This window comes from Cygnus atratus, chromosome 7, assembly GCF_013377495.2.
Source record: "Cygnus atratus isolate AKBS03 ecotype Queensland, Australia chromosome 7, CAtr_DNAZoo_HiC_assembly, whole genome shotgun sequence".
Taxonomy (NCBI): domain Eukaryota; kingdom Metazoa; phylum Chordata; class Aves; order Anseriformes; family Anatidae; genus Cygnus; species Cygnus atratus.
In genome coordinates, this window is record NC_066368.1 from 12,465,827 (window position 1) to 12,478,633 (window position 12,807).

The 12,807-nt window shown below is 44.5% G+C and overlaps 1 protein-coding gene across 1 annotated transcript in view; it reads right to left on the bottom strand.

Annotated features, from left to right (window-relative positions):
* The window catches only part of SORCS3 (sortilin related VPS10 domain containing receptor 3), a 279,845-nt gene that overhangs the window by 188,834 nt on the left and 78,204 nt on the right, over positions 1-12,807 (bottom strand). The window contains exon 3 of the mRNA XM_035547545.1: positions 6,605-6,672. Coding sequence (XP_035403438.1) covers positions 6,605-6,672 — 68 coding nt within the window. The remainder of the gene's footprint in view (positions 1-6,604; positions 6,673-12,807) is intronic.

Sequence of the window (12,807 nt, forward strand, 5' to 3'; positions counted from 1 at the left end):
TGCGGAAAAGCCATTATATGCATAGCCTTTCATGAACATTTAGCATCCCTACAGCATCCCTAAGGCAATGCCCTTTACCCATTAATTTCTCTCCTGGCAGATACTCAACAACTCTTTCCACCTGCCAAGCTTTCTCTCCTGCTCCTCTTTCTGAACGAGGCAGGACCCGCTTTAGTGCCTGGTGCAACACGTGCACAGCTGGAGAAGCACAGATGTCGGGAGCCCCTGCCAGGCCTGATCAGTCAGCTCGAGCACAAGAACAAGACCTGCTAAGCAGACGTTGAGCCACGAGAGCAAAGAAGAAACTCTCACTCGGTTCAGGAATGCTGCATTTTCCATTCTTTACAGGTAGTAACTACGTAGCTCTTTGGTCCAAGGAACTTCTCTTTATTAAATGGCCATGGTTTCACCTGGCAGCAGCTAGCTGAGGAGTGGGCCAACAGGCAGCTACTGTGCACCTCCCGGCAGTGGAAGCACGGCTCCCTTGCCTGAGATGGCATCTCGTGACTGACAGCAGGCTGCACTGAGCCAGGGACACCTGAGTCACCCACTGCGAGGAAAATATAAATCATCAAGAGTACTGGAGATAAAGAACTGAATTATTTTGGGATGATGCTGTAGTCCCACACGAATCCCAACTGGGGTGCTGGAAGCCCTGTGGAACAACCCTCAACTCATGCTCCTCTCCCCCAGTGTCCCATTCCCTTAGCTCTCCAAAGAGTCTGAAAGTCTGAACCTAGCAGCTTGCAACCCCCAAAGGTTTTGACAGGGACTCCTGTGGCCTGAGAAAACTAGCCACCACTGAGCTACGTAATTTATACACACTAATAAATAACAGTGAAGTTACTAAGCTCTTGGAGACCCTGGTTTTTGAATCCAAGAGATCGGGGACGTGCTTGCACACTCAAGCTGGCTCCTTCCTTGACACACTGATAGCTGATTGCAGATATGATGAAGCCCTTCTTTTAATCAGCAGATGAATTCTGCATTTTACAACGTTGTTAAAAATGCCAAATTAGATGCTGTAACAGGAAGGCATTACTACTCTGAAAACCAGCTCCATTAATTTTATGCCTGAATACAGTCCTGCAGAAAATAGCATATATCTAAAATGCATGCTGTCAGCGTAATGGTGGAAAACAATAGATATAATCAAATTTGACACTACTGCAGGGAGATGCCAGCTGGTCATGGTGGCTGTCTCGAGACTGCATTTCAATATAACGAGTTGCAGTGAAACCACACTGCTCCATTTCAAAACGCATGGAACCTGACTGGCACCGAGCAAGAGGTTATGGCACAAAGCAGACACTGCCCCTCTCAGCCCCACAAACTAAATAATGCATCGCCACTGGGCCAGAAACTCTCTTAATGAAGCTCTGGCTGTGCCATGACCTGTTTCAAGATTAGCTTGCTTCACAAAGGATGACATGAAAATTTCAGTCATGTTCACTGAATCTCCTGGTCTCTCCCTTCTTACTCACTTATCTTGAAGACAGCTACGTTTGGAGCAGGGAGATTAAACCCCGCTCCCAAAGGGGAGCCATGTCATCTCACACCTGCCCTACCTGAAGCCAGCTCCATGCACAGCACACAAACCTCGGAGACATAGAAATCAGCGTGAACTTTGCAGAGTGAATCAGTGCAACTTTGCAGAGGAAAAAGAGGCTAGAGGTACACCAAAAGACGCTGGTGGCCTGATGCCACCAGACAGCATATGAGGCTGAAATGCAAGGACACAGGGAAAAATAACATAGGGAAAAATAACATACAGCCCTCTGGTAATTCAAACAGCACCGAAAGAACAATGCAAGATAGAAGGCAGCTTGCAACCAAGCTGAGAGGCTTTACTCTTCTCAGCTCCAAGCTCAGGGTTGTAGCTGATCTGTTTTGCAGTTGCCTCTAGTAAAAAGCTGAAAGTGATTTTTTTTTGTTTGTTTGTTTGTTTTTCAACTCAACACACAGGCTACGACAAACCAATCTCTTCAGGCATAGCAGCCACAAGAGAAAAAAATGCTTGGGGATTTTTGAGCGCTGCCATGGAAACCTAATTTCTTGGTTAATAAACAACAAGACAAGAAGAAATATATGTAAAAATACCTTCAGTAACATTCTAGATTCTTAAGAAGAGAGTCAGTCATGATTTTGAGTATGGGTTAATGCCCGGGCCAGCATTATATACCATCAGATAATTTAGTGGGCTCCACAGCCAGAGGATGGGAATTCCAGGGGAGCCATCAACAGCGGGTAAAATGGCAGCAGGGACTCAGAGCTGACACATGCAAGTGCTTGCACTTTGGAAGAAAATCTGAACTACTCCCCACTGCCTAATTAGCTGATGTGCTGCAGTCATGGCTATCACACTGATCATAAATACCTCCCTGCTAGCTTGGGCTTCTCTTGTCTGTTGTGTCGCCTGTTGTCTCTTTGTCTTCATCTGAGATTGAAAGTTCCCTTGGGACGGAGACTGTTTTTTTTAGCTACTGCAATCCAAATAATTAGGACTGTTCCTGGGTACAAAATTAGGTGACAGCAGAAGGAAGAAAAATAAAACAAAATAATGTTTTTATTCCAGTTATCTTACAAGAAAAGCTGCTCATCCTACACCGGCTAAAACAGATGAAAACGTTTTCAATATTGCCATGACTCGAAATACTTATCCAGAATGTCATGTTGATGTAACCAGCTCAGAAACGTACAGCTAAAATAGGAGACAGAATTAGCAATAAGCAAGGAAATCATCACAAGACTCTTCCTTTGCTTGTAAAAAGCTGTGAAATCTGGAAGACCCACAGAATAAGAAAAGGAGCTCAACAGATTCCTGTTTATTCACACTCATAGCACGAGAAGGAAACAACTGGATAGCAACAAGATTAAGTAATGAAAGGACTTTCTGCCTAGCATACAGCCTACAGAGCACCCCATATATTATATCTGAGCACAGCACACGTCTGAAACCAAGACTCGTTTATCACAGTCACAGTTCCTGTGTTCATCTGGAAGTGTTATGAACACATACATTTGAAGAAATAAACCACTGAGCAGAGTTTTTCCCTTCTCTTCTCCTCCTAATAAAATTTGCCTGGGATTTTCCACAGAAAAACAGGCAAAAAACTTTCACCTTCAACCCTTGGTTGTGGGTGGCATCTTTTAGACATTGTATTTTGCATCTCTAACCCTCTCATTTGTCCTCTGTTTGACAGGTGCCTTCTCAGACTACCTTCCCATGAAGCAGCGGCCTCTCTTTGCAGCAGCAGTTCATATCTCATGACAGATCACCGCTGCGTGATCACAGCTCACCATGGAAGCTGAAGTTTGGTGCAGGGACCTTGGGCTACAGAGGGTTTGGGAACTGAATGCTCCCAGCAGCACCTCAAATCAAAAACATTTGAGCTTATGGATTAAGAGGGAGGAATGTTTTCCTTCCCCCACCCCCCCCCATAAAATTTTCTCAATCACACGCAGAATTCTACAGAAGCCATAGGTCTCTCTCTTAATCCAAATTTTATTTAAAAGCAGGTAGGATGGCAGCTGGATTCTCAACAACCAGCCACGTGGATACCTTGCTAGGCAATGAGAACTGATGAAGCCTTACATGCCTGAAAAGCTAACCTAATTTTTACAGCTGTATGTCCTGACCTATGAAAAGACCTCTCCCCATAAATTCTGATGCCTCACACCATCACGAGTACAACTGCAACAAGGTAGATCCCTTTTACGGGAGGAAAACAATCACCTCCACTCACCTGGTGGGGAAAAAAAAAAAATACAACCCCCAACTGACAGACATCTCTTGTGACCAAGAAAAAAAGCACCATTCACAAGGGGGAGTGGATGCGCGTGTTTCTCCCTGAAGCTGGCTGCTTCACTAGCAATGGAGGCTTTTTCGGTGATATTTTTGGCCTCAGAAACATGGATTTACTTATTAGAGTGGTTTGTGCTCCTGCATTCAAATGCTGACTAGCATTTCCTCTGCCTAAATTCTTATCAGCCTGATAGAGGAGCAGTTTCCGATGTAACTTTTCATTCTCTCTTGCTCCTTTTTTAATTACATTCAGGATGTTTTCATATTGATTCACTTGTCTTTGTATTTAAACGCAGGTATTAGAAATTTCTCCTATATAGCATTTTGCATCAAAGCATCTCATGCTACAACCCAGGGGGGGACCGAGCAAAAGCTTTTGATGCATGAGGCAGGCAGAGGCAAGATGATATTTGAAGATTGCATTCCACTCTGCTCTATCTTATCATCCTCTGAAGCACTGCTGTGTGATTCACTGCTCTCTGCCACAAAAACCACCCCTCTCGTGCGGAAGCAACTGTTTGCCAAGCGCTCAGAAGAGGCACCGCACAGCACTGCTGCTCAGACAGACAGAGCTCTGAGTTGGCAGAAACAAACAAGCCATAGTCCCAGGAAACAGGTAGGAAAAGTGGAAATCTCCAGACCTCCTTCTGATGTTTAATTGATATTTGCATTCAATTTGTGACCCACCCAGTTCCCGGGGCTCAAAGATGATTTTGAAGGAGTCTACAAAAAAGTAACCAAGGAAAGCAAATATATGGCCAGAAGATGTAATTTCGCTCTGCAAAGACAGATCTTCCTTATGAAATTTTCAGGGTCTCAAAAATTGAGAGAAAATATTGAAAAGTACCTATTTAAATAATGCAGAGATTTAGAGGCTTTCATGTATAAATGGAACAGAATATCCTGCAAAAAGGAATCTCTCTTGGCTTATTTCTTCCACATAGTATCTATTTGTATTGCTACAACATCTTTTCAAAAAGAAAATCAAAGCTGTTCTCTTAAAAAATAAAAATAAAAATAAAAAAAAACACTTCCCTCTAAACTGCAGGATGGTTTAATCCTGAATTTTCCAGGTGGGAAACTAAGGTTTCGAGCCCAAGAGCTCTACCTGCTAGCTTTTACCTTGACATTTCCTCCCAAACCTTGGGAGAACCCAGGAATGTTGACTTCTCAGCCTGAGTCTCCAGACCCGCCAACGGCCCCTATTTCACCACAGAAGAGAGGCAGAAGCATCCCAAAACAGACTGAAACACACAGAACAGGGCATTTCCCCCGATGCCCAAGCAACTGATACATTCACTTGGACAGATGAACAGCGTTTCTGTCACTCTGGGAAAGCTCCAAGAGCGATGCTGCTGTCACCTTTCTGCAGAGCTCAGGTGCTGCTCTGAGATCAGCATTAGGACAGGATTTGGCTGCTTGTTACATTATTTATGCAGAGCAGATTGCTTAGCAATTACGTTTAAAGTACAATCACAGTGCCATTTGTACTTGTTAGGTAAAGAAGCAAAAGTTTTCAAGGCTTAAATACCTTGAAAAGTACCAGGATAAGTGGAAATGACGGTGTTCTCTCTTATTAGCTGCACGGTTATTTATACTTTTGCAGATTACCATGGTACAGTGCAATTAGGCTTTGGATTTACTGTGCAAATTGAGAAGTTTCAAGAGCTCTACTAAACAATTAACCCTTAAATGCATTAATGAGGATAACCCCACAACAATCCCAAAATCTGGTCCAAACAAAGGCTTCTAAATTAACATGGAAGAAAGGACAATAGACCACCTGCAAGAAGCTGCTTAGACTTGGAGCAACAGCTACAATGCACTGACAGCACCACCAATTACAATTTCTGGAGGTTGAGCAATAACTGTAATACAAAAAGTAAATCTAACACAAAGCACTGGTATCTTCCCCACCCTAAGCCCTTTTTTTTTGTTGTTGTTCTGACAGTAAAAAACACCTAAGTAACAATTCTGCTAAAGACATATGCTTCCCACACCACAGCTGGGTTGTGAGAAGGGAGAGCAATCCCCAGCAGGTAGAAACTATTGCTAATTTGGAGAGGTCAAAGAATTGGTCTGCTTATTCGTAGGGGTATTCTACGTGTGTGTTTTTTTGTTGTTTGTTTGTGTGTGTGTGGTTTGTTTGTTTGTTTTAAACACATCTACAGTCCACCCAGCAACGTGTTTCCCCAAGCCAGGAAACTCCCTCTCCTGCACCTGACCAGGAGCACGGCAGGCACGTGGCATTATCTGAGTTTACCCAGAGTGGAGAAGACACCAGCCCATCGTTGTGATCTCTAGTCCTGGGATGGCTACTGTCCTCACAGCCCCAGGCAACACCAATTCACTGCCAAGATGACCATCTTAGCTCACAAGGTTGAGGAACATGGCTAAGACCAGCTAAGCTCATACCAGGCACAGGGTCGCACACCATCTTGGACGCTGTTCCAGAAAACACAGTACCATCTACACAGCCAACTCTCATTGCCAGCACCATGGCAGAGGCTCTGAGGAATGAAGAGCCTTGTTTAAGGACGCTCAAAAAGGACAGAACAAAAGCAAGCTCCTCTGTGTGGCAGGGAAATGCCCTACATCAAGAAAGCATCTGATTTGCAGACCTTTCTTAAATCAATTCTTTCTTAATCATGCATCCCTTTTCAACTTCACAGTTATCTCAGATCCCCTCCCATCTCCTCCCCAGATCGACTCTGACCCCCCTTGCTCAGCCTCCAGTTTTACAAGAGGCACCATGCACCCCCTCCATGCCAGTTGCTGTAATTTCTACAGCCTGCTTACCTCCACAGCGAGCTCTCGGTAACGCTCCCCAAGTTGAAGTCGTAGAGCTTTGTCAGAATGAGAATCACCTGTGGAAGGGGAAGGGAGGAAGAAGGAGAAAGGGGAAAAAGAAAAAAGGGTTTTCTTTAGGCTGTGTAACAATATACAAGGCATCTGAAATCACCCAAAGGAGAGCTTAGCATTTATCCATTAAAGTTACCGTATTATAGGATCAAGTAAGTTTTAAAAAAGAAAATCATTAGCTTAATGCATCATGTAACCAGTAACATTTATTTTAATCCTTGAGATGTTTTGCATTTGGAATAAAGCATGCCACCAAGAATTACCTGAACATTACGAGCTGCCCTCTCTACATCTATGGTTATTCAAGGGCAGGAATGGAATTGGGATGAACCCTTCTTAATTCAACAGCCAAATCAGAAATTACACTCGACGTTTTCCTGTTTCTCTCAAGGTGCTAACATGAACTACTTAGTCTCCATGGAAAGAAGTGGTAAATTTGGTTATGAAGATCCCAATCCAGCAAAAAGAGCCCATTTTGCCCAAAATGAGCTTTTCTATTCCAAAGCCCCATCTCCCTCCCTCTTCCTCCTCCCACAGCAATGGGACCTGCCACACCTTTCATTTGGATTTCCCAGCTGAGAGTCTGCTAGGTGAGGAGTTTAAAGCTTTGCAGAAAGGAAAAATGCCAAAGGATTAATCAATATCACAGAGGCTGCAGCAGTCTGTTACCGTCAGCATAATACCGGGAAGAGACCTGTTCAAATCATAAGGACCTTGGTACGTGACTATGCAGTCGGCGCCCAACTTAATGGCTTTTGAAAAGATGCTCTGAGCATTCCTTTTTCTGCTGGATTCACTTCCCCCTTCCCTGATTGCATTTTTCCCTTTATTTCCCTACACAGAGACCTTTAGGAGGAAGATAAAAGCAAAGCTGCTTCCAAGCAGGGTGTGAAAAGAAACCTGCCAAGCAGATTTGAGTCAGCATATGCAAGCCCATGTCAGCCTAAACTGTTGCTGTGCAGCAGAGAAATAAGGACAAGGCCCTTTTTATTGCGACTTAAACCCCGCGCACACCTTCCCATACAGATCGGGAAGAACCAGCTGCCACTCACAGCAGCCAAGGTTCGTACACGTCCTTGCACCAACTGATGGGAGCAGTGCAGGCTGCTCCCAGCTAAAACCTGCCGAGGGACATTTATAGATGAGCCCCCTATTCCCACAGGGACTACAATAGGATATCTCACGAGTCTCTAGGAAACCATGCACCACAGCACAAGCAGTGCCTTGCCAGAAATGCCTCTCTCTTTAGTGCTCACAACTGAGGCATGGTTTCACAGAGGTACTTTTCCAGTTTCAGTGCCTTATCACCACGCAGCCAGGAGGAGGACTTCCACTGAGGTCAGCAGATCCTGGATCCAGTCCTAAACGTATTACACAAAGCCTCTATATCATGATCAAACTTCAGCAGAATAACTCTTGCTTAAATCGCAATTCCAACTGGAGGCAGCATCCATAACCTGCCAGCACTGTGTGCGCCTCTCCTCAGATCTCCTATGCCTTGTATTATTGAAGATACAAACCCTGCAAATAACAGGATAACGGCAGCTTTGCAGGAGTGGGGTGAAGCCTGCTCAGCTCCTGGGTATAAATCCAAAGTAAAAGCACGCTGTTTAGTAGGGCTTTTCTGAATTTTCACCCAAAACTCCATCTCTGCCCATTGTCAATGCATGCAGAACAAAAGCATAACCATTCCTTTGAAACTAAATCTCAAGGGGTCCCAGGAAATAGGAGCCTCCTGGGGCACTGGTAGCACACAGCACAGTTGCCTGCAGCACGATGCCCACAAACTCACTTACCATGTGTGCCCAGGCCAGGCACCACACCACAAGCCCAGGGGGATGACACCCCATCCCATTTGCTTTTGAGACAAAACTGTTGGATTTCAACCATGGTAACGCTCACTCTGTCTCGGGAGCTTGAAGAACAGAGTGCTGGGGAAGCTTTACCCCACAGCCTGCCCCAGGAATGCTGAGAGAGGACATTCCCCACCACACGGCCTGGTGAGACCGCAGGAGCAAATGTTACTGCCAAGCAAGTGTCCCAGGTGGTTAAGACAGATCAGAGCCTGAAAGACACAGCTGGTTCCTGCCTTGCTTCCACAGGGTGCTTCTGACACAGCTTTGCAAAATATTTCAAGAAGCTACCCTGAGACCTCCACATGGTGTTGCCCCAACTATGCCAAGTGACCGCAAGAGGGGTGGCAGGGGCAGACCTGGGCAAGAGCCCGATTCTCTAGGACATTGTTATGTGAGTGCTCTAGGTGAAAAAGAAAGGAACAAAACAAAGAAAATTAGATAATTTTGTCCAAAACTGAAATCTGACAGGGAAAAAAAAAAGAAAGCCCCTCACTGATTCAAGCTGAGACATTTGATTCAAATTTCTACTTTGTAGTTGAAGAAGCTTTGCTTGTTTTTGTCAACACTGACAAATAATCATGGCTTTTCTGTGTCAGAGTAATTTTGCATGAAAATCTTGATGGTTTTCATTTTAAAAGCTGAACTCAATTGAAAATTGGAGATTTCACATTTAAAGCATGAACTGCTTCAAAACAAAAAAAGCGTTTTCTCCCCCTGAACTGCAGGAAATGTAGAATTGCCACCCCACAGGAAAAGCACACTCTTCAGCCTAAATCAAGATGAAAAGATTTTGATCTGGGGAAAAGAAATAAAAAAACAGTTCCTAGTGATATTGATTCAGAAACAACAAAAAACTTTCACTTATGCATTTTTTTTTAAAATCAAAATAAAGAAAACAACTGTATAGTCTCAAATGAAACTGTCTTGTTTCCATTCATCAAACCGACGCCCCCAAAATTAATTTCAAGTCAGATGAATGCTGAACTGCCTTCTTCCCCAGGCTCGTAGTGCTCACTCCAGGGAACACGGCTCAGGTGGGAAATTTCCCCACTGCCCCCAGGGACCAGGCGCTTCCCCCGACCCCAGAGGTGGGTGTCCCTGGGGGCACCCAGCAGCCCAGCTGGCTGAGAGTGAACCGAGAGAGGAGCAGCCTGCAGGACAGAGCTGGGAAATAGGTCAGGCTGAGTTACAGCTCCCTTAAGGCAATAGAAACCCTTTGGAAAATGTAATTTAAAGCTGAGCTTACACAAAACTAAATGACCTGAAAATTCAATAAACTGTTTCGGTTTTCAAGGCAGAAGTGGGGATGGGGAAAGGATAATCAGAGAAAGTTATTTTTTTCCTGTGGAACCAAAATGACATTCCAGTCCTGCAAAAATTTCCTTGTGCACTGTATTTTACACACAGGCCTCCCATGTTTTTGTTTTGTACAAACTACGCTGTTGACTGAAGACCCTGCTATAAGGTCTGCGTGACAAAAATGCCAACCCCTGTCAATTACTCATCCTCAAAGGCTTACACTGTAATACAGTTTAAGAGTCCCTGGCACTTTCCAATCCTGCCATGGCACTGAACCACTAGGCCCAGGCCTGACGTGACAGACCTCTCCTCGAAGGCCAGCAGGTCTCCGGGCCTGCCCAGCCTAGCAACCTCAAGCCTTGACACAATTTGGCTGATGTGAAATGACAGAAAATACGACCAGAAATAGGAGTCCAAGTTTCTTTCTGCGTCGAGAAGAAATCCCTGAGGGGGCTTCTATTGTTCAAGAAATTATTAGGAATCTCTGAGCCTATAAATCACAGAAGCGCTCAGAAGCTCTTGAGTGTTTGGTGGCGTAGCAATCTTTTGTGCTCATAAAATTTTACTATGAAGGAAAATTACTTTAGTTCATTAAACCCTCCTCCAGATCTTGCCGATTCCAAGTTGGCGAAGTGCTTTGCACATACCCCACAGTAGATACATAACTGGTTCCCACAAATTAGCACATAGACACAGACACAGACACAGATTTCTAGGTTGGAAGAGACCTCAAGATCATCGAGTCCAACCTCCGACCTAACACTAAGTACTCCACTAAACCATATCACTAAGCTCTACATCTAAACGTCTTTTAAAGACCTCCAGGGATGGCGACTCCACCACCTCCCTGGGCAGCCCGTTCCAATGCTTAATAACCCTTTCGGTAAAGAAGTTCTTCCTAACATCCAACCTAAAACTCCCCTGGCGCAACTTTAACATAAAGGCACTGCAGTTCCTCCAGCAGGCTGACAGCAAACTTCAGAACAACCGAGAAGTGCCAAGTCATAGGCAGTCATGCTGTGGTGTCAGGAGACATGAATTAGAGAAGGGGGAGAAGAGCAAAAGCCAGAGAGAAGAGGCGACCATTTCAGGTAGATGTCTGAAAGGCCAGCCCCGAGCTGCTTGGTGAGACACCTCCCCTCTAAGTGATCCCGGTGTATCAGCACAGAGATTTACACAGCTCGCCAGTACCCCTGTCCACATATTTACAGAAAGTAATTAATAATGAGCAAAGGGACGAGCACTGGGCAGCACACAGCACGACAAAGGAATTGTGAACAAATTTACAAGTGAAAAATGAGAGCTCTTTGCTTGCTTGCTCTGGCAGGCAGGGTCCTGGACTCCATTTCCTACCTACAGACCTATTTCCATGATGTCTGCAGCCTTTGCTGCCCCACACACCCGCCACAGGAAGCTTGTCTGCAATTTTCATCCACCTTTCCCCCATTCAGATTAGAGTAAAGCACCCAACAAGTAAATTAAAAATTTGAATGGGCACAGCTCCTGGGAACCAGCAGCAGCAAACTGCTCACGGATGAAGGCAAATTGGCTTAAAAAGGTTTAGGACCTGAACGCCTGCAGCACTGCCCTATGGAGGTCCCTAGCTTCTTCTTTCTTTTTTTTCTTTTTAAAGGAATAAAATTAATTATTAAAGGTGAACTAATCAAAAAGCTAATGGAGTTATTTGGGATGATGAATTTGCTAAGTAAAACAGTCTTTTTTTTTTTTTTTTTTTTACAGTCTGCACTTAAAGCCAAATCAGGCAAAAAACACCAATATCTGCCTAACTTTTTGTAAACAAATGCTCAAACGTGGCAACAGAATACTTTACGTGTTCAACAGATCTGTGCTGATGTCTGAGGTGGGTCGACCCCAGGCAGCAGCTGAGCACCCACCCAGACACTCACTCCCCACTCCAGAGGAAGGGGGGAAAGAACCAGAAGAACAAAAAGCAAGAAAAACTTGGATTTGAGAGAAAGAGGGTTTAATAAGTGAAAGAAAGAGGAAAAAAGGCAATTGCTGTCTGCCTTCCATGATCAGACGGAAGTCCAGCCAGTCTCTCGGCAATGGCTCCTTTGGAAAGACTAATCCCTGTTTTTCATAGCTAAGCATAATATTACATGGGGTGAAATATCCCTCCGGACAACTTGGGTCAGGTGTCCCTGCTGCATCCTCTCCCCTGCTCCCAGAGGGCAGAGTTAAAAAAAAAAAAAAAAAAAAAAAACACAACTTGTCACTGTGCAAGTGTTGTTCGACACTGGTGCATTTTAGTCACAAATTCAAAACAGCACCATACAAGCTGATATTTAAAAAAAAATAAACTCCATCCCAGACAGATTCAGCTAAGGCATTTTCCTAGCTCAAGGTCCAGCAGATCTCAAAAGCAATCCCTTCATAACCCTGGTCCAACCAAACCCCCCCCCAACCCCGTGCACTGAAGACGTGCACACACAGGCGACCACCGCACTACACAACATCGCCATCCCCGCGTGCCCCAGAGGTCGAAGTGCAGTTGCTGATACCCTAGGAGTGCTCTTCCCCAGGTGCCAGAAGCACACAGCATCATTACAAAGCTCCCCCATGAGGAATTTAAATTCCACTGGTGCTAATGGATTTAGCAAGCAGCACCACTGTGAGAAAAGGCAAGTAATGTCATCTTTGTTTTACTGATGAGAAACCAGAGGCACGGAGAGACTAAGTGTTTCTCTACATGGAAACACTCGGGAGGAGGAATCCAAATCAACTTTAAGGGTTTGGTTCAATTCACTTTGCAAGTATATCAGGAAAAATCTAATTAAAGACCATTTTATTCTGAAAAAGTCTCCATCCAGGAATTTTACATGGCTGAAATAATCCACTTAAACAGATTTAGTTCATTTAGGCTAACAAGCAACACCTGGAAGATAAAGCCACAATCGGAGTTCACACACAGTAACAGAGCAATTAGCAAAAGAAGGACCACATGCAACTTAAATACCCATCTTT